This window comes from Pogoniulus pusillus, chromosome 27 (genome assembly GCF_015220805.1).
Source record: "Pogoniulus pusillus isolate bPogPus1 chromosome 27, bPogPus1.pri, whole genome shotgun sequence".
In the NCBI taxonomy this organism is placed as follows: Eukaryota; Metazoa; Chordata; class Aves; order Piciformes; family Lybiidae; genus Pogoniulus; species Pogoniulus pusillus.
The window spans coordinates 13,778,681-13,800,472 of record NC_087290.1 but is presented as its reverse complement, the minus strand read 5'-3'; the positions used below and the strand labels follow the sequence as shown (position 1 = coordinate 13,800,472).

The window sequence follows — 21,792 nt, the reverse complement described above, 5'->3', positions numbered from 1 at the left end:
CACTGGTGGTGCCTGGGGCCCAACAGTGATGCTCAGCTTTGCCATGTTCTTCCTCAGCCTTTCACAGGACAGGCCCAGTCACACACCAGCCTGCTCCTGCCACAGGCTGTCACACAGAAGTCACTCTTGCCAGGGAACTGGCCCCACACAGCCAGAGACTGAGATGATGAAGGGGTTTTGTGTTCTCAGACTCCTTGAGCCCCACAGAAACCAGCAGAGAGGATGGAAAAACAAAGGAGGCAGTTTTGTATCCCAAAAGAGCTTTTACAACAGCCAAGGCTTGTGCTGAGCTCTGTACAAACATCCACCCAGAGGTTAGGGCAGCAAGCACTTACCTCTGAGTGCCCCACAGGCCAGCTCATTCCTGGAGGCATTGATCTGTCCCCAGCAACATCAGAGCAGGGTCCTCCCCCAGCCATCAGCAGAGCCAGCTCAGAGCAAACAGAGCAACTGACATCATCAGGAAGGAGCAGGATGGGGACACAACTTCAGAAACAGAATCAAATCCACCTGGGGTTTAGGACATTGCTGCCCCTCCAACAGCGAGGGAGAGCCCCGGGGGCAGAACTGCTTAAAGAGTCAAAAACCCAGCCTCAGAGTTGCTGCTTGGAATTGTCTGGCTCGGGGAGTACAGCACATCCATCTGGAAACTAGGAATTTGGAGTTTTTGAAGCCAGGAGGAGTGGAGGCACAGGCCAGGTGCAGGAGCCCAGGAAAGCAGACAGGCAAAGGGCATTTGCTCAGAGCTATTCTTCAAATATTGGCAGATTTGGGGTTACTGCAGGCCCAGAAGAGAGACAACCTTTGCAGCTCTCAGGAAAACAAAATTCTCCCAGCCCCACTCCTCTGCAAGCAGGATTTTGAATGCAACAGCACTGGTGACAAAATGCCTTCAGGACAGCTGAGAGAAGAGGCTGGTTCATAAACCACACCAGGACAAGGCTCCTGCGGCCCTGCTGTCGCACTTTGGGTACAAACACACCCGAGGAGGGCAGCTGCAGAGTGCACCACGCAGCAGGACACAAAAAAATAGTAACAAAGAAGTGTTGTGACCTTTTCCCTCTCTTTTTGAGGGACCTCAGAACGTCTGAGACAAAATGATTAACAGGAGCAAGAGGAAACTGCTTCCAGTTGCCCTGTGTGAGGTGAAGCCGCATGGTCCCCTCTGCGCCCAGCCACAAGTGACTGGACCCTGTTTCTGCCTAGGCCTCTGTTAATTCAGTGGCACAGACATGGTTTGTCAAGACACCTTCCAGATAATCAGACACTTTTACCTTGGCTTTGCCCTCCAGCTGTTTCTCAACCCCACCCAGATGCTCAATGACTCCTTTCAACACTCTCTCCCTCTCACACCAGTCTGTGTGCATCGCTCCTGCTTCATTCTCTTCAGCTCCAGACTTCAGATACTGCAGGACGTAGGCTCTGATGGCATCCCCCTGCTCCCTGATGCTTTCCCAAACGACTGGCAGGTCCGTGCTCTTTGCCAGGCTTAACAAATGCAGCAGAGCCTGGCAGATCTGGGTCCTGAGGCTGGCACTGTACTTGAACTCCAGGAAGTCCTCAGTGTCTTCACTCTTCTGCAAGGCCACCACCAAGGCATCCCAGATCTGGCCAAACTGCTCTGTGGAGCCATAGCATTCCCTGCTGCTGGGGATGGAGAGGGCCATGGCTGATTTGATTCGGACCTTAAAGTTCTTGCAGGACTTCACTACTGAGGAAAGAGCACTGTATGCTTGGGTGGTCCAAGGAGCCTCTCCTGAAAAAGTCCCAACAACCACAAAAAGTCCTTTTCAGTCAGTCAAAACACACAAAACTGGAAAGGCAGCTCTTAAATATTTCATGGGCTTACACTTAGTGTATTTGTTCTGCTCTAAACAAGAGCATCAGGGCTTATGAAATGAGAAATTGGTCTAAAACCAGTTAATCTGAGCTTTTCCAAGAGGAAAAAGATGACATTTTGCAACTACTCACAGCTCCAATCCCACCCTCACCCTCTTTCCCAACAGGGCAGCTCCAGCTGGATGCAGCACAGTGGATGCTGTGTGAACATTCCCAGGAGCTGAGCCTCTTTCACTGTCAAGAGTTCTGGGAAAGCTCCAACAGCAAGACTCAGCTCAGTTTGCTTTCTCCCCTCTCCCCCAACACATTTCTAACAGAGAGCTTCTCATCAGAGCCTCTCCCTGTTGTGCAGACCCAGGGCAGGGGCAGCAGGGACTGACCCAGTGGCAGGGCAGGGTTCCTGAACACGTTGCCCAGCGCGTAGCAGGCGTTCCAGCGCACTTTCATGGTGGCCTCGCTCTGGACAGTAGAGATCAGGGCCTGAAGTGAGTCCTCAATGGCTTCCCTGAACCTGGGGTTCGCTATGTGGCAAGGCTGGAGGAAATGAAGCACGTTGCCAAGGGCCCTCACTGCATTACTCTTGACCTGCAGCACACAAAAAAAAACCCCAAACCCAAACATTTTAGCTTTGGCAGGCAAAGCTTTTGTCAAGCCTGCTGTGAAGTCATGCTCAGAGACAACATCTAGCCTCTGACTGGTGCCTTACATGGTGACTTCCAAAATGCCACCAGAAATGACTCACTCTGTGAGTGGTCATCCTGAAAAAAAACCCAACCCAAACCAAACAGCCCCAACCCAAACCAGAATGAACCAAACACCCAAACTCAGCCTGCCCCCCACCCTCTGACCAAGCACAATCAAATGCCCTGCAGGTCAGACACCATGGGAAGCCTCCAAATCCCAGCCTCTCAAGAGAAGATCACAGCATCTTAGAAGGCTTTAGGTTGGAAAGGACCTTTCAAGCTCACCCAGTCCAAGTCTCCTGCAGTTAACAGGGAACATCTCTAACTAGAGCAAGTTGCTCAGAGCCCCACACAACCTGACCTGCAATGGCTCCAGGGATGGGGCATCTCCCACCAATCTGGGCAACCTAGGCCAGGGCCTCACCACCCTCAAACATTTTTCCCTCTCTCCAGTCTGAATCTCCCTCTTTTAGTCCAAACCATCACACCTTGTGCTGTCACAACAGGCCCTGCTCAAAAGCCTGCCAACATCTCACTCATGGGCCTCTTGATGTACTGAAAGGCCATCAGAAGGCCTCCCTAGAGCCTTCTCCTCTCCAGGCTGAACAACCCCAACTCTCTCAACTTGTCCTCAAGAGAGTGGTTCCAGCCCTTGGACTGTGGCTGAGGCCTCCTCTGGACCTGCTCCAAAGGTTAATGTTCTCCTTGTGCTGAGGGCTCCAGAGCTGCAGCTCCCCATCCATTGGGACAAAGCACCCCAAAGCATCCTTTCTTTTCTAAAATCTCAAGGCAGGAGTTCAGTGCCCTGTGGCCACCTTCCCTCCCTCCCCTCCCCTCCCTTTTACCTTGTCTCTATCCTTGGATGCTTCAGTTGCAGACCGCAACATCTTCAAGAGCAGGAGATCGGAAAACTCCTCCTGGAAGCTTTGTCCCATGGCTTCCCTGGGAGGAAAGAAGAACCCTCCCTGTGAAAGGCCAGCTGAGAGGATCCAGCCCCAAAGCTGAGGCAGAATCCTTTGCAGAAGCCTCCCTCTTTTGAAGGCTAATCTGTAAGGCAGCCCTTCTCCATGTGACCACGAGGGTTATTAATTGAAAACCAAACTATCAATGCAAGGCAGCAGGTCAGCAAGGCACTGAGTGTGTAATACAGAACAGAGGGCAAGGAATGGCCCAGAGGCAGCTCTGCTGCAGGGCTAGGTGGGAACTGCTGCTCCTGTTAAAAGTGTAACGGGAGGCTGAGCTCTCCTCAGCCCCGGGCTTGGGAAGTGTTAAATATTTATTGATTGTACTTCTGTCTTACAGAGAAAGTAACCAGGGAGGCTGCAACTACACAAAGCAGCATGCAAGACTTGAAAGGGCTACAAGAAAGGTGGGGAGGGGCTTCTGATAAGGGCTTGTGGTGATAGGATGAGGGGGAATGGATTTAAAGTGGAAGAGGGGAGATTGAGACTGGAGATGAGAAAGAAATTCTTGACAGAGAGGGTAATGAGACAGTGGAACAGGTTGCCCAGGAAGGCTGTGGATGCCCTTTCCCTGGAGGTGTTCAAGGCCAGGTTGGATGAGGCCTTGAGCAACCTGGCAAAGAAGGGGGTGGAAAAAAGTATCCCAGCCAAATATTGGCTTTTTTGATCCTAGGTGTGTGATGTCATAGGTACAAGGGCAGAGCAGGGCTCTGCAGGCCAGGCTGTGCTCACATGTTGATGATCAGGGTGTCTGTAAGGTTGCCCAGGGACCACGCTGCCTTGGCACGGACGTTGGGAGACTTGTCATGGAGGGAGTCCAGGATGGCATTTGCTGTATCTGCCACAAACATCACATCCTGCCAAAGAAAAGCTGCTGCAAATCAGAGAGCTCAACCCCCAGGGCACCTCCTTACCACCACCCTTTTGGGCCTTTTTAGGCCTGCAGAGACCAGGCCTAGAAATATTCTGGTTCCAAAATCACTGTCAGCTACTGCATAATCCTGTCACAATTACTGAAAGCTACAGAGTCCTGCAGCTAAGTCAAGCTCAAATCAGTTTTGTTGTGGACACAAATCAGCTTTTTTTTCCCCCTCTCTATATAAAGTTCACTTCCTAGTTTTAAACAAAAACATGTGAAACTCTACAGGTCTGCACAGCTGCTCCCTGCTCAGCTCTATCTCACCTCCTGCAGCTTCTCTGTGCCAACTTAGCCTTTCCCACTTCTCTCCCTGACAGATCAGGGAGGATTCTGACCTCCCTCTGCTTGCTCTCACTTGTGAGGCTCTTTGGTTTCTGCCTCATCTCATTCAAACTTGCACTGGTCATGTCCAGCACTCATAAGGCAAGAGCAGGTCTGGAGACAGTAAGGAAAACCTACAGACACACTACAGCTCAGCAGCAAGAAGGCAAATTCCTCCCAGGAGAAAGAGCTCATGTCTCACACTTTATGGTTGACCAAGAGCAGCAAAGCAGAGCAGCTCTGACCTGCCGCAGGCAAGAGAAGAGGATGTAGACTCCCAGGGCCCGGGCAGCAGCAGCCTTCACCAGAGGGTTCTCGCTGTGGTTCAGGCCCAGCAGCAGGGTGACACACAGGACCTGCTGCTCACTCTGTAGGGATGAGTCACGGCAAGAGAGAGACAAAGAGACATCAGGCACTGGAATAGGCTGCCCAGGGAGGTGGTGGAGTCACCATCCCTGAAGGGGTTCAAGAAACCTGTGGCCACAGCACCCAGGGACATGGTGCAGTGGCCACGGTGGTGCTGGGTTGATGGTTGGACTCAATGCTCTTAGAGACCTTTTCCAACCCAAACAATTCCGTGCTTCTAGGACTCCAAGAGGTCCCCATCCCACAAAGACAGACACCTGGCAAAACCCCTGACAGAGCCTATCCATAGAAACTCCCATTCAGAGTGCACTGCTTTCTTTAAGGTACACTGGCTGGCATTTCAGGATGCCACACAGGACATGGAAGGCTCCCAGCAAGATGTGATTGCCATTAGGTAAGACCACAAGTAAAAGGAAACCAAAATATTAACCATCATGCAGATAGGAGACAGGGCCCAGCAGAGGGAAAGCAGGCTGCAGCAGCTGCTGCTTCCTATCTTGCCTCACTCTTTCCCCCTCATTAACAAGGACACTTAGGCAGAGCAAGTTCATCCTGCACAGATTGTCAGGTTACCAACCCATGACTAAGATCTTTGTTTCATCAGAGCTAAGGGTCAGAGTGGGCACTAACTTGACCCCACTTGGCCACCAGGACCAGAGAGTGTATGGGATCAAAGTGCAGGGTGATGGAGTACACTCTGTCCTCAGAGAAAGCAGCTGGAGAACTGCAGACCTCCTGCTGCACCAGCAGTTCTGGGCAAAGGAAACCTGGCAGAGTGCTCCCCAGCAAGGAGGGCACAGTGACACAAAAGGAGCTGCACAATGCAGCAGTGACACACTGCCAAGGCTTTCATGTTTCAAAGCATATTTCATGTTGCAAAAGGTGAGGCCAGCAGATCTGTTTGCCTCTGCCAGGCAACCACTGCAGCTCAGTGTTTGAAAGGCCAGGCAAAAAGGGAAAAAGCCACACATGCAAACTGGTGACTGTCAGCTCCTGGCTGTTAGCTCAGCTGCCTCTTAACCAGAAAGAGATCAGCTCTTCACCCCTCCCTCCTGCAAAGAAATTCTTACCCTCCATCTCCTGTGCACCACCACCAAGGCTGAGCGTTCACAGCAGAGCCAAACAGCTTCTGTGACTCACAGTTTAATTGTCTGGACAGACTAATTACTGCCAGCATTGCCTTCTCCAGCCTCCAACAGTCACAGCTTAGGCAGGATGTAAAGAGAGCAGTTCTGGGAGGTTTGTCAACTCTCTCCTCAAGAGCTGTGAAAGGCTTTACACTGCTGGCAGCAAAGAAGAAAGCCTCAGGAGGTAAAAATGCCACACTTCAAGAGTTCTCCTACCTGCAGACTGCTGAAGGCTTCTGGCAAGATAGAGGACAGGGCATCACAGGCACTTGTCTGAAGGGTTGGGTGTGGAGAGCTCTGGAGAGTGCCAGGCAAAGGGCCATTCAACATCATAGTCCAGAAAGTCACCACCTGCAGAAGCAGCAGCAACCAGCTTCAGCTGCTGACCCCGAGCAGTGAAGCCTGAGTCCTGTATCACACTGCCTCTCACCATGGCCACTTTCAGGGCACACTGACAGCAGGGAGCCACAGGGCAGTGACCCCAGCTCTTGGGAAGGCCCAAACACTTGGTGTTCTGAAGCATTCTGAAGCATTTTAGGGCTGCTAACAAGCACTCACCACTTCTCCAGGCCACACATGCTCAGATCAGACTGTATCAGCTGCAGTCACCACTCCAGCCTTGCACCCACACAGCTGGGAGCTTGCATTCACCTGGCAGGCTGCACTCACAGCAAGCCACAGCAGCCCAGTGCCACTGCAGGCGTGCCAGAGGTGCAGAGGTGTGGTGCTAAGGGCCATGGTTTAGCACCATTCTTGGCTGGACTCAATGATCTGAAAGGGCTTTTCTAACCAAAATGGTTCTGTGGTTCCAGAGCTTGCAGAGAATTCGAGAAGGGGAACTGAGTGAAGTTGGATTTCTCAAGACCCCACACACCTACCATGCTGACTGGAACTCTCTGATCAGGGGGAATGGTTGAGTCAGGTTTGTACTGCTGCAGTACACCTGTGCCCAGCTCCTCCAGAAGCTGCAAGGAAACAGAAAGTAACAAGGACTTTATCATGGATAGCTCAAGTACCATGGAGCTGCAGCAGTCTCTATCTAGGACCACACTTACACACCCAGGGAGCAAAAAGAAAAGGTCCAGCACTGTTTTGGGCTCTATTCTGTCCCCACTGGTGAATAGATTAGAGGAAAGATCTTAAAAAGCCAGAGGAGCACAACTAATGGCTGCAAAGAGGAGGTCTCTCAGAGCTTCCCTTTGGATGACAGCTTGCACTCCTGCACCAGTTGATGCTGACCAGGGAAGGGGCAGTATCACAGCCTTTGCATTACCCAGGCCTCCTGGTGACTTAGCAGAGCACAAAATCCTGCTGAGAATTCAAACCTGGAGGCAGGAGGAGCATTTCTCAGAGTGCCAGGGCACTGCATTTCCCAAAGAGCTGCAGCAGGCCCCAGCTCTGCACAGATGCTCTTAGTATGCCTCACTTCTCCCCTAACAAACTGACTTGGTAAACCCACATCTTGTCTCCTCCTCCTCCTCTTACTTTAGCTCCATGAAGCTGAATGGATGGATCCATTTCTTCCATGCATCTGCAAGCCACTTCTCCAAGCTCTAGGAAATAGCTCTGAGCCATTGAGAAATAACCTTTCACAAGGAGAGCCAGCACCTAAACACAGACAGGGAACTCCGTCAGTGCTTCTTCCTTCTGTGAAACCAAACTGCCCCAAATACACACACAGATGATGCTAATGGGCCCACATACTGAACTCTGATGTAACAGATACACCCTGCAGAACAGCTTCTATTTAAAACCCTCCCTGTTCCATTAGCTGGATGCAAAAAAGGTCACAAAGCACTATCAAGTAGCAAGACCATGAATTATTCACTGCTAGTGAGGTTTCCTGTAGCTAAAATAAAATAAGCAAGAGTGCCTGTAAGATAAAAAACTCCTCTCTACTACTGCTGTGTGTTCTGTGAAGCTGGATTTAATGAGTACTTATGGTTCCAGAAAGGGAATGGAATTCCTTGGGATGCACATTACAACATCTGTTTTCTGTGCTTTAGTCCCAGCAGCATCACTTCACAGCCCCTTGCAGACTGCAAGGCTCTTCCCTCACTGCTTCTGAGCAAAGCTTCGGGTCGTGTATGAAGGAGTTTGCCCAGGGAGGTTAGGAGCCCTCAGCAGATGCCAGCACACACCCCCAGGGAGTATGTAAAAACAGCCAAGGAGAAAAACAGCACAGGCAGGTGAGCTGCAGAAGCTTCACTGTGGGACAGTGATGCTGTGGCCACAGGCATGGCAGCAGAATGCTCCTGCTGCTCTTCCAGGCCTAGCAGCTGCACCAGCAAATGCTCTAGCACAAATCTCACTGAACCTGGAGCAAAGTCAATCCACAACCAAGGCTTGGTGGACATGAGGCTATCGGACTTGGTACCAAGCTGTTCATGAATTCCCATCCCTGGAGGTGAAGGTGTGGTGCTGGGGGCCACGGTTTGGTACCAGCCTTGGCAGAGATAGAGAATGGCTGGACTGGATGACCTTACAGATGGTTCTGTAAGTCTGACTTTGCAAGCTCACTGTCCACACTCACCTGCAAGGACTCCAGGCGAAGGGGACACGGCTCATAAACACTGGAGAAAGCTGGGAAGGTGGCATCACTGTCAGAGCAAGAGTCCTCTCTGGGCAGAACGACGATGGACACGCAGAGACGGAGGAGCCAGCATGGTTCTGAAGAGGAGCATCCTGCTGGGGTGCCTGGGGGCTCCCCTTTTGAAGGGGGTGCTTTTCTCCAGTGCTCAGAGTTAGAACGGTGAGGGGTTGTGCTCCCACTGCTGTTTGAGCCTGAGGAACTGGGCTGCTGCAGCAGTAACTGCACCTCTGGCAAGGGTGCCTGGGCAGAGACTATAGCTCCTAACAGCGTCAGGCTGGACACACGGACGTTGACATCTGCGAGGAAGAACAGGGCAGGGCAGAAGAGGTCTGTGGGCATCCTCCTGACATGTCAGTGTCCCTTAGGAGTTTGCAGATACAGAATCATGGAATGGGTTGGGTGGGAAAGGACCCTAAAGATCAGCCAGTTTCAAGCCTCTGCCACAGGCAGGGACACCTCCACCAGCCCAGGCTGCTCAAGGTTTCATCCAGCTTGGCCTAGAACACCTCTGGGCAGGGGACAATCCACAGCCGCCCTGGGCAACCTGTGCCAGTGTCTCCTCACCCTCCCTGTAAAGAATTCCTTCCCACTATCCAGTCTAAATCAGACAGATCATAACACAATTCCACAGGAATACCCATTCATGGGTTTATTAAGCACTGTGGGGGAAATCCACACCTGTTTTGTAATAAGCAATGCTGAATCAAATCAATCCCACCCAGAGCCCATCACAAAACCACAGAATAGTTTGGCTTGGAAAAGGTCTCTAAGATCACCGAGTCCGATTGTCAACCCAACACTACCATGGCCACTAAACTACATCCCCAAGTGCCATGGCCACACATTTCTTAAGTCCCTCCAAGGATGGGGACTCCACCACCTCCCTGGGCAGCCTGTGCAAATCCCTGACCACTCTGGCAGCAAAGAAGTTTTTCCTCAACTCCAATCTAATCCTCCTCTGGCAAAACGTCAGGCCATTTCTTCTCATCCTATCACCTGATACTAGAGAAAATCCTCCCCAGAATCAAGACCTATTCCAGCCAAAGAGGCTCCAGCCCCAGGGGGTGCAAACCTTTGTGACAGATGTATGGCTTGATCTGGTTCCAGACCCTGGTCAGCAGCCCTGGCTTCAGGCGGTTGTAAGGTGCATTTGAAACCAAGTTTGCAAGGCACTGAAAGACGCAAAAGAAGACAGATGGAGCAGTGCTTGCAAGGGAAGCATGGCCCCCCACAGAGCTGCTTCCCATTTGGAGTGCAGAGGTCATTTAGACACCTGAGTATTGGAGGGTATCTGGAAAGAAGTGCCCCAATTACCTTGACTATTTGTGTCAGTGTCTGAGAGGAGGACTCTGCCACCAGGGCCAGCAGCAGGCAGCGGTGCAGCTCCCGGATGCTGGAAGCAATAGTTACAGAGAAGGGAGTGAAAGCTCTCTTGTGATCATTGGCATCCTCAGCAACAGACAGGAACTGCTTAGAACCTTCCAAAATGGCTGAGAGAACTTGGAGAGCACAGGCACGAGTCTGAAACGAGAGAGCACTTCTGTTAGCCACTTGTGGCACCTCGATGGAGCTTTATCAAAGTCTCTTTCTGCAGCAAGAGAAAAAAACAGCTCAAATTACCTCATCTCACAACTTAAAGAGCCAACCACAGAGACCCAAGCCTTTGTTCCCTTCCCCAAGCCATCCTCTCTCATTTCCTGTGGTACAATGACCTAACAACCACAGACACAGCAGCCAAAGCTCTGACTGAAGGCCAGAGAAGACAACTTTGAAGATGAATAGCAGCAACAACCCGATGTCTCCTTCTACCCAGAACTGCCTCACCTTCGGGGAAGGGTCCTTTAAAGCAATAGTCATCAAGGACACTGACTGGGGGCTGCCAATCCCAGGGGCATCAGGAACAAATGCTGACCAGTAGCCATAAAGAACTCTCTTTTCCATGGACTTCACAGCAGAGAGGAAGCAGGCCAGAGCCCCCTGACGGACTGTGGCTTGGTAGCACCTTTAAAGCAAGCAACAAGATGAATGAAAAAGCAGCAGTGAGCAGTCAAGGACATCACTTCTGCCCCTCAGCTGAATGGCCAGCTGTGAGCAGACATGGGTTTTGACCAAGAATTGCAAAAGAAAGAACAGGTTTTGCTTTCAAAGCAGTATAAATCCCTGCCTTCCCATTTTCATGTACCAACACATGCATCAGAAAGGGAAGGTTATGTCCTCAGCAGCTCTAAGGAGAAAGCACCAAGTCCCTGGGGAAAAGGGTCTGCTCACATGGAAAACTTGTGCCTGATCTCCAGGAACAGAAGGCACATTTCAAGATATGACATCAGGGGAGACTTAGGAGGAAATTCTTGACACTGAGGGTGGGGAGACACTGGCACAGGTTGCCCAGGGAGGCTGCAGATGCCCCTCTCTGGAGGTGTTCAAGGCCAGTTTGGATGAAGCCTTAAGCATCTGGGCTGGTGGAGGTGTCCCTGCCCATGGCATGGGCTTGGAACTGGATGATCCTTACAGTCCCTTCTGACTCAACCCATTCTGTGAATCTCTGAGCCTAAACTCCCCTGGGCAGCAGCAGGCTCTGCTGCCAAGCTTTGTGCTTAAAGGAACAGCAATCACCTCACTTTGCTCTGTATTCCACCTTCAGCATCAGAATATTCTGACTCACTGCTGCTGATTCTCTTCCAGCTGCTGTGATGTGCAGACAGATCCTTCCCCATGGGCACGTGGGCAGCACCTGAGGACCGAGCCTGGGGATCCAAACCAGGCCTGCTGTGCACATCTCCCAGGTGCAACTTCAGCACCTCTGCCCCAAGGGCTGCTTCACCTCCATCACCCAAATCTTCTCTTCCTTCTTCCCCAAACTCTCCCTTCTTTTGTTTCCCTTTGGACTTCTTCCTTCGGTTCTGTTTGAAGATGAAAAATAGAGATTGAACAAACAAAGCTTTTGAAGGAACACCCAGAAAGCTGAGTAGGCATCTCCCAGCTTTGCAGCTAAGGGAAACAGGTCCCAGAACAAAACTAACTGCCAATGCAGAACAAAAGCAGAGATTAATACAATAAATCATGATGATACCATTAATATAATAACTCATCAATAAAGAAATTCAAATTATACAAGTTTCTAAATGAGAGCAGCCCTGAAGAAAGAGCCTTGGGGGTGTTGGTTGCTGAGCAACTCCCCAGGAGCCAGCAGCGCCCTCATGCAGCCCAGAAGGCAGCTGTGTGCTGGGCTGCATCCAGAGGAGTGTGGCTAGCAAGGCAAGAGAGGGAATCCTGCCCCTGTAAGCATGCAGTTTACATCTGAATAGCCTCAAAAATGAAGCTTTGGCCTCTTTATCAGTCAAGCAAAAGGCTTCCAAGAAAACTTATTCAAGTCAGATTTCCCTCAGGAGTGGCTCCAGAGGAGCAGCAGTCAGAAGGCATTAACACCTAAAGAGAACCAAGTCAACCTGACTGCAGAGCCTGATTTTCTCCAATGGCTTTTAGACAATCAATAACCTCAAACGTGTACAGGGTTAAAAAATAACCCGTGGAAGGATTAAGGAGAACAGACGTGGGAGGGGGGAGAGGAAATCAGGCTCTACATGAAGCCAACTTCAAGAAAGAGCCAAATAGTTGCACAAGTGTTAGGAGAGAAAATGTAACTTAGGAAACGCAAAGCTTTGGCTGCTCTGCAGGCTCCAGCCCCACCTCTGCAGCCCAGGAGATTGTGGCTGGAGAGGAGTAACTGCTGCACTCAGCTTAGCTCAGGAAGCCCAGGCTGTGCAGAGTGCCCAGCCTGCCAAGCAGCTCTGCCCTGTTCAGAGCTTTCCAATCAGCATCTCCAAAGCAGCTGAAGTGTCTCACAGAGCCTGGCAGGCACCAGCACCACGCTGGGTGACCCCAGCGCAGCAAACGCACACACACAGGGCACACAGAGCACCAGCAGCATCTCAGCTTACCCCTGGCTGCTTGCAGGTGGCTGGTTCTGACTGCTCCTGTTTGACAGGTGACCTTTTGTCATACTGAGGTAACGGGGCTGGGTACAAGGCCGTGGGCACCTCTATGCTCAGTCCTGGCAGTCCATGGAACATGCACTTCTGCAACAGGAACAAAGGGTTAGCAATGCCCTGAGGGCAGGCTGCAGCCAGGTCGGAGATGGTCTCTTCTCACACACGCACCAAGTGACAGAACAACAGCAAACAGCCTCGGGTTGTGCCAGGGAAGGTTCAGGTTGGATGTTAGGAACAGTTTCTTCCCAGCAAGGACTCTCACACGCTGGCACAGGCTGCTCAGGCAGGTGGTGGAGTCTCCACCCCTTTAAAAGCCACACGGCTGTGGTGCCATGTGAGGGCCATGGTTCTGTGATTCTTTCCCTATTTGATGCACAAAGCTTTGCTTTACATTTACTTAGGAGGTGTTCAGCAGTCTTCAGTTGGGCTTGAGATCCTGTCCTCAGGGCTTGCTGTGCAGTATCTGAAATTCAACCATGTCTAGAAAGTGGCTCCAAAGAAATGAGCCTCCCATATCACACCTTTTGTGGGCAGTGAGGGAAACTCACAGGCTTTTTCTTTGTCTCTCACACTGCATTTCCACTCATGGTCAAGCTTCTCTGCTCCCTGTTTCCTCCCACTTAACAAGCATCTGGAACAGGAATCTTCCAGCGCCTGCCTCTTCTTCCAGGAGGACTGAAATATTTACCTTTAACACTGCAAGAAGAGACCCAATTTGGTCAGTCTGCATTAGTTTCATCTTCCCACCGTTGAGAAGTGACTGGATACCCTTCAGTGCACTTTGCAGCAGCTGAAAACCAAAATACACAATTCATTAACTTTTTCCTTCCCCAAACTCTGCAGGTTCACATCTCTCATGTGGCTTTTCAGGCAGTTATAGGTTTGTTCAGCACAATCACAGATTGCATTGGGTTGGAAGGGACCCTCCAAGGTCATCTTGTCCAAACCCTTGCAGGCAGCAGGGACACCTCCAGTTAGAGCAGGTTGCCCAGGGACACAGCCAGCAAGGCTGATCTTGAATGTCTCCAGGGATGGGGCCTGAACCACATCTCTGGGCAGCCTGTTCCAGGATTTATTAATTACTGGGACAGTTACTTACATCTATTAATAAAATCAATTCAGTTACCAAAACCTCAGCTGACAACATTCCCAATTCCAGTACTCCACCGGCACAGCCTCCTAAGGAGAGCACTGCAGACAATCAGACACTTACCATGCAGAAAGTGATGTCATCCACAGCAGAGCTTTTGGAAGACTGTAGCACACTCAGGAAAGTCTGAAAACAGACACTTCTGTAGGACTCCTCCAGGTATGGCTGCCCAGGTACACTGCAGTCGAAGCAGGAAGAAACAAATAGCTGATTTGTTGTCCCACAAAGTCAGATCCAAGCCCCTCTGCCCCGGGTGGGTTGGTGGCTCTTGGAAAGGAAGCAGCTCTGCCACCAGAAAGGACCAAAGGACACCCTCTGCACGAGGAGCAGGGTGAGGCTTCCAGCTGCTCTGCTTCTGTGCCCACTTCCTCAACCACACTGCCTCTCCAGCAGAGCAAAAGGTGGCATTGCAAAGGGCCCAAAAATGCTTTTTGCCACTTCCCTGGTTTCTGTGAAGTCTGAGCCACCTCTATGTGCTGAAACATTTTCTTCTCCACTTGACTTACTGCACAGAGAGGGCAACCACATCACTTCATCTGTGCTACCCTGAGTGCCATTTAGTAAGAGGTGCCAACTGCTGCAGTGGATTTAGAGTAATTAAACAAATCCTTCCATAATGGATTCCTAAGCACCTGGGTCTAACACATTTAATTACCTCAAGCCATCAACACATTTGATTATACTCACAGGACAGCTCTGATACTGCAGTGATTTTCCTGACATTAAAATCAGAGAACAGCTGAGGCTGGAAGTGGCCTCTGGAGACCATCCTGTCCAACATCCTTGCTTGAAGTAAGGTCAGCTGGAACAGGTTGCCCAGGACTGTGTCCAGTCAGGTTTTAAGTATCTCCAAGGACAGAGACTCCACAGCTTCTCTGAGCAGCTCATTCCAGTGCCTGATAATCTCCTTTTTTTCATTATTTCCTTTTTGCCTTGTGCTTAATCATAATTTCCTCTAATCCAGTTTGTGCCCATTACCTCTTGCCCCTTCCCTGGGCACCACTGAGCACAGCCTGGCTCTTTTGCATTCCCTGCCATCACATATTTATATCCTTGCTGAGCCTTCCAGGCTAAACAAGCCCAACTCTCCACACAGAAGAATCAGCATGTCCCCAGACTCCAGATGTTGCCTTCATTTACATGAAGCAGTTCTTCAGACTTCACCTACAAGTGCTGAAATTCCAATCTTTTGTGTGTTTGCTTGAGTTTGTGTATTTTTTTTCTAATTAAAACCAAACCATCTGTTCAGGAGAACTATTAGCCCAAAAATCTGTTGATTTCATTAATTCCTTGCTTGCTCACAGTCTGGTTAGTCAAAGTTCTTCCCACAGAGCAGCTACTGAAGATTTAATGCTGTAGCATCAGCATTTCTACATATGGAATGGATGATTTGCAACAGGGTAACTGTGAAAACCTGTAGATGACCACTTCTCATGCAAAATTAGCCCAAAGAATCACTGCAGCTCCATTCCCTCCTAGCAGAATGGTTTTCACTTTTCCTCCCTAAGCTCAGCTCTGTAAGATCATTTCTGAGGGGGCTGAGTTTAGAGCTTTTAGTAAGGGTGAGAAGACACTAGAAAAGGCTGCCCAGGGAGGCTGTGGATGCCCCCTCCCTGGAGGGTATCAAAGTCAGGCTGGATGAGGCCTTGAGTAGCCTGGGCTGGTGGAGGTGTCTCTGCCCATAGCAGGGGTTGGAACTGGATGAGCTTTAAGGTCCTTTCCAACCCAGTCTGTGAATCCAGCGATGATGCAACCTTGAAGCACTGAGGCTTTACATTTCAAATTCATGGAAATACACCTTTCTGGTCCTGAATTTGCTGTTCCTAGCACAAACAAAGCAGGCCCATGCTGCCAGAGGGACATCCTCTAAAGCTGACACTTGAGAAAGCTGGTACCTACCTGAGGCAGAGGTTTGCCATGCTGCGGACTGCTGCCCTCCGGAGCTCCACGTCCGTCTGAGTAGCGGCACTGAACTGCAGCAAGAGCCCAGCCTGGCCCAGCAAGTCTGGGAGATGCTAAAACAAAACATCAGAAGTGATCAGGGCTCAGTACAGCTCCCTCAGTCTCCTGGTTCTTCTCTCTGGCCAAACCCAGCCATACTACAAACCCAGACTGGCCAGCTGCAAGGTCAGCCGCCATAGACAGGCTGCATGGAGTGCCAGGCTGCCAAGCTGGAAGGGACCCCAGAGGCCATCTGGCCCAACCTTTCTGGGTGATAACCACCTGCAAAACTCTCTCACTTTGTATTAAAAAACAAAACTCTGAAGGGTCAGGGCTGGGTTTGCCACTAAATGCATGACAGACTCTACAAACCACTCTCTCTTCCCAAGAGAACAAGGGAGAGGGACTGATGGGCTGAGAGAGGAACTGAACCAGGTGGGAGGGAAGTGCCACCACCCACCGCCACCAAACAGCCCTGCGATGGCAAGGATGTCACTGCCACCACTGATGCTGTGGCAGGCACTGGGAAAGTCTCAGGCTGGATTCAGGAGCTGGATTCTGAAGCTGGGTTCAGAAGCTGATGGGTTGGGATCAAAGGCAGAATGGACAGCGCCCTTCTTGGACACCAGCTACTGAAGAAGAGGCTTGACCATGGATCCCCCAAATCTTGAGCCTGGTGATCCCTCAGCTTCCTCCTGAAGATGATGTCCATGGGATGGGGTCCCTTGCTGGTTTAGGGTCACCTGAACTGTCTGCTCCTCCCTGCAAGTACCACCTCTGCCTTCCTGCACCCTAGCATGGGGCACAGGATTTAGTAGTGCCCTTGGTCTGCATCAAACCCTTGGTGCTAACTCTCCCCATCGGTGTTCTCCCTGCTCAGGCAGCCTTTGGCTGTGCAAACCTGCCTTGAACTTCAGAGTGCAGCTGCTGAGAAAAGACTGAGCTGAGAAGTCAAATCACTGAGAAGAACTAGTTCTGGTCTAACTCAAAAAGCATCAAATGTGAGCACAGGCCAGGTTGAGGCCAAGTGACACAAAAGCTAAGGCAGCACCAACTACTGCAGATCCACAGGCTCCAAACCCACAGGCACTGGCAGCTTCAAACTGTCAGCATCACCACACCACACTCCAACCCAACTGCAGAAGCTGCTCTGCAAGCTGCCAAGAGCTCATGACAGCAGCAGAACCCAACAGATCCAACCCTATCAGTCACACTGCAGAAACAAGGGCTCTGCACAAACATCAGACATTGGATATCTCTACTCAGAGCCCAGCACTCACTAAAGGCCTAATCTGCTTATGGGATAACCAAACTGGAGCCTGATGAGCAGTGTGCAATCTGAAGCTCCCCATCCTCTTCCTACCTGACACCAGGGCAGACCAGGGTGTCCTTCTTCAATGGCATCCCTTTGGCTCAAGCCAGGTAATTATGGGCCCTATAGCTGCATCCTGCAGCTATATTCGGCATGGGAAGGGTCTCATTAGCTTTTGATTATTAGCACAGGCAACTCTCACCCCTGAAACTCAGCTTCTCCACAAATATCATAATCACTTAGACCTTTAAAAGACCTTTAAGATCATTGTGTCCAACCATGAACACAACACTACCAAGTCTGCTGCTAAACCATGGCCCTCAGCACCACACCTACACAGGTTTGAAACCCTTCCAGGGATGGAAGCTCATCCACTGCCTTGGGCAGCCTGTTCCAGAGCTTGACAACCCTTTCAGTGAAGAAATGGTTCCTCATGATCAACCCAAACCTGCCCTAGAACACTTCCTCTTGTTCAGCAGTCACTATTTAAAAGGGACCTAATCTTAGCACAAGAGGTGAAGCAATGTAAGAATCTGATCTTTCTTATTCTTTTTTTTTTTAAAGGAAAAAGAATCAAGTAGAAACAGCTAAAGGGTGCAAATGTTTTTGTGGTGCCTTTCTCTTGGCATGCAAACTCACTTTCTGACATTTAGGTCCATTACTGTAAACAAGAGCTGCTAAGGCTTGCAGAATTTCAACATGTGTCCAAGAGCTGCACTGCTTCAGAGCAGAGATGCAATAGGAGAGAAGAAAATTCAGGTTCTGTTCATCAACCATCACCTGTTGGAACAGAAAAGGGCTGTGGTCAAGAAAACATCACCTGCTGGAGTCAATGTAGTGGTTACAGACCCGGGTGATGTGGCTGCTAAACCCCAAACCATCATAGAATCAGGCCACGCTCAATGACTGGAGATACTGACACAAGTGCCCCAGAGCCAGAAGGGTTTCTGAGGGTGCACTGCTTCTGACAGGGATGCTTCTGCAGAGCCACAGGCCACAAGCTCAGCTAAGAATAAGCAATACAATGAAAATCCAAGAAATTCTGAATGCTCCATAGCCCTGTGAACCCCAAAGGCCACCCTGACTTAGCAAGGGACACGGGGAGCCAGCAGACAGGGGAAAAGGGGACAAAGCCAAACTTTTCCTACCTGAAATCTGTTAAGCAAGTGATGGATAAGCTGACAAACTTTGCTGACAAGGTGTTCCTGATCAAGCTGAACCAGCTGACAGCCTTGGACAAGCAGAGCACAAACATCCTGGAAAAGAAAGCCTCAGTTTATTATGTAGACACTGCAAAGCTAGGGTGGAAACCACATCATCAGCTGAGCTTCAGCACACAACCAGGTCTGTGCATGGATGCCACTGACATCAATGCACATAGATAACGTAGTGGAGGGAGTGAAAACTCCAGCTGCTGAGTTTTTCATCCTCCTCTACCCACACACAGACACTCAGCTGAGGCAGGGATGTGCTGATTGAGACTGCAGAGCGTTCCTCAAACAGCACCATTTCAAAGTGATGCAAAAGCAAAGCTAATAATAGTGGGGGAAAAAAATAAGTTAGAACAAGAAGCAGAAAGGAGGAAAAGGGATCAGTGTGTGTGTCCAAACCAATCAATTAAGTCCAAAACTAAAAGCAAGCCTGCTCTGGAAAACCAAACGAAGAGAAAGGGGTACTTGGTGTACTGATGCAGCGCAGCGTTCCCCCCGAAGCAGGACCAGCCCTGCCTCAGTCCAGCGCTCATCTTGGCAGGTCTTGTTCCAGGATTCGGAAGCCACAGGGTGGTGGCTGCTGCGGGGAGGCGGGGGGGCGCACGGCGTGGGGGAGCACAGCCCGGGGGAGCTGCCGCACGCCCAGCACTGGGGGCAGGCACAGGCGTGCCCCGCAGGCACAGGCGTGCCCCGCAGGCAGGCAGCGCCGGCAGCCGCTCGCAGCGAGGGACTGGCGGGTCCTGCGCAGCTGCGGGAGTGCGCTCCAGGGCAGGCGGCGGCAGCCTCGGGCCATCCCCTGTTGGCCTTCCCCCGGGCCCCCAGTCCCTGTTCTGAGCCATCCCCCTGCCCCGCAGCCCCGCTCCCCACTCGGGCCCCACGGTACCTGCGGGCTGGGCCCAGCTGCCGGCGCCGGCCCGCAGCTCTCCGAGATGAGCTGGTCAAAGAGCAGATGGAGCTCGGTGCGGCGGCGGTCACCGTCGAGCCGCTCCACGCCCGGCTGAGGCCGCAGGGCTCCTAACCGCGCCAGGTAACGGCGGAATGAGCCGCCCGGCTCCGGCTCCTGCAGTCCCGCCGCGGCCGCCATCTTCCGCCCGCCCGGCACCGGCGCTATGGTAACGCGCGGCGCTTCCGGGGCGGGCGGCGGCGGCGGCGGCGGCTACGGCGGCCTGGAGGGGCCGGGAAGCGCCGGCAATCCCTGGAGTCGCTGATGAGGGCCGGAGCAGGGGTGCGGGCCTGGCCCCGCGAGGGGATCGGGGAAGCGCCGGGACGAGCAGGGAGCACGGCCGGTGTCCCCTCGCACTGCACCGGGCTCTTCAGCGCCGGGGCGGCCGTCGCCCCGTGGGGCCGTGCTTCGCCTCCAAGGGGCCTGGGAATGAGAAAAGGGGGAGCCCCGGGGGTCGGCGCCCGGCCCGGTGCCCCCGCTGGAGCTGGGGCAGGGACACAGCCTGCCCGGGACTGTCAGGGTGCAGGGAGCAGCACCTGGCATGGCCGAGGCTGTGCCTGCAGTCGTGACACCACCACAGCTGTGACATACTTCCAGCCGCGCACCCCCGCGGCGTGGCAGCCGCGCAGCAGTGTGGCAGCTGTGACACACAGCCGGGACAGCCTCAGCGCCGTGGCACTGTCACAGCCACGATGCACTCGCAGCGGTGTCTTGCTCCCTGCCATGAGACCCTCACCTGAGCAGCCTGCCCGAGCCGCAGGTGTCCCTGCTGGCTGTCAGGGGCTTGGGCTAGATGAGCTTTGAGGGTTGGCTCCAGCCCGAAGCAGTCTGTGGTTCTGTGATTGCCAGCCATGACCCGCTCCCAGCCGCGTCCCGCTCACAGGAGCGTAGCCCAGAAGGAAGGCAAAGTGGTGACCACAGGCCAGCAGGAGAGCCACAGTCACCTGCCCCGGGCAGTGGCGCGGCCGCAGGCGGGAGCGGTGCGGGTGGGCAGGGAGCCCCGCGGTAGGTGGCACTGCCTGTCCATGTTTGTGGCCACAGCGCCTGGAACCGTCACTGCTGCCTTCATCACAGCTCCCTCCGCAGGGAGCAGTGCGGAGGGACCTTCGGAGCTGCCCGTGGCGGACGCTCAGTGTCCTGAGGCTGCAGGGCAGGGCTGCTCGAACGGGTTGCTGCTCTCCCACTGCCCGGCCCCGGACCCCTCTGCACCCAGCTTGGGCACAGTCGCAGGACACAGACACAGCACATGACTGATATCAGCACTGGGGCCATGAGGAGCTGGTGGGTGGGAAGAGAAGTCACAGAACCACAGAATTAACCAGGTTGGGAAAAACCTCTAGGATCATCCAGTCCAGCCTAGCACCTAACCCTTCTAATCAACTAACCCATGGCGCTAAGTGCCTCATCCAGCCTCCTCTTAAACACCTCAGGGATGGGGACTCCACCACCTTCCTAGGCAGCCCATTCCAATGCTAATCACTCTTTCCATGTAGAACTTCTTAACATCCAGCCTGAACCCACCCTGGCACAGCTTGAGGCTGTGTCCTCTTGTTCTGTTGCTGGTTGCCTGGCAGAAGAGACCAACCCCACCTGGCCACCGCCTCCCTTCAGGGAGCTGTAGAGAGCAATGAGCTCTGCCCTGAGCCTCCTCTTCTCCAGGCTGCACACCCCCAGCTCCCTCAGCCTCTCCTCATAGGGCTGTTCTCCAGCCTTGGTGCCCTTCTCTGGACACATTCAAGCATCTCGACATCTTTCCTAAACTGAGGGGCCCAGGACTGGGCACAGTACTCAAGCTATGACCTAAGCAGTGCTGAGCACAGGGCAGAATGACCTCCCTGGTCCTGCTGGCCACACTGTTCCTGATACAGGCCAGGATGCCATTCGCCTTCTTGGCCACCTGGGCACACTGCTGGCTCATGTTCAGCTCACCTCCAGGACATGACTCCAGATTTGGTCTGCACCTCGCCCAGAACCGATTCAAATGACCTGACAGTGCCCACCTCTGCCCTGTGAACAGGAGCCTGGCAGAGGGGCCCAGGACTGAGGGGCCCCAGCTGATAGGGAGGTGCACAACAAAAGTGCTACTGCCCAGCTGCAGAGGGGCAGCTGCCAGGACAGCGACCTGGGAGGGAGCAAGAGGGCTGGAGGGTTGGGGCATGGTGTCCTCTCCTCCCATGTCACAACCATGCAAAGCTGTGGTCTGGTCCCCCACAAACTGTCTTAACCTCCAGTTTACCTCCCTTTATCTTCCTTTCATTGCCTTATCAGACAGCACCTCGATTAAGAGAAGTACTTGCTGTGCCACCAACTGTGCCATCAGCTTTCTTCTTTGCCCAGGGCTGTCTGGCTATGGCTAAATGCTCTGCTTCTTACCTTTATCGTCCCGTTTATTCTTTCTTATTTGTTCCCAGAAAGTCCCCAACAGGCTTCTGAGGC

At 52.4% G+C, this 21,792-nt stretch overlaps 1 protein-coding gene across 1 annotated transcript; it reads right to left on the bottom strand.

Annotated features, from left to right (window-relative positions):
• Positions 1-243: 243 nt before the first annotated feature.
• On the bottom strand, positions 244-19,503 carry HEATR6 (HEAT repeat containing 6). The gene is made up of 20 exons (XM_064166046.1): positions 19,297-19,503; positions 18,351-18,458; positions 17,842-17,982; positions 15,849-15,964; positions 14,013-14,127; positions 13,488-13,589; positions 12,749-12,886; positions 11,424-11,710; positions 10,635-10,812; positions 10,125-10,331; positions 9,883-9,982; positions 8,751-9,106; positions 7,703-7,825; positions 7,096-7,182; positions 6,434-6,568; positions 4,970-5,092; positions 4,217-4,341; positions 3,368-3,464; positions 2,220-2,424; positions 244-1,756 (listed from the first exon to the last, which is right to left on the bottom strand). The coding sequence occupies exons 1-20, from the start codon at positions 19,495-19,497 to the stop codon at positions 1,203-1,205; spliced, it is 3,498 nt and encodes a 1,165-aa protein (XP_064022116.1). The 5' UTR covers positions 19,498-19,503; the 3' UTR covers positions 244-1,202.
• Between the last annotated feature and the right edge of the window lie 2,289 nt (positions 19,504-21,792).

Coding starts and splice junctions, on each gene's coding strand:
- HEATR6 (XM_064166046.1), bottom strand. CDS start 19,497: ATGGCGGCCGCGGCGGGACTGCAGGAGCCGGAGCCGGGCGGCTCATTC. Junction 17,983..18,350: donor ACTTGCTTAACAGATTTCAG/GTAGGAAAAGTT, acceptor CTGTTCCAACAG/GTGATGGTTGATGAACAGAA. Junction 4,342..4,969: donor TCTTCTCTTGCCTGCGGCAG/GTCAGAGCTGCT, acceptor TTTCTTTGGCAG/GATGTGATGTTTGTGGCAGA.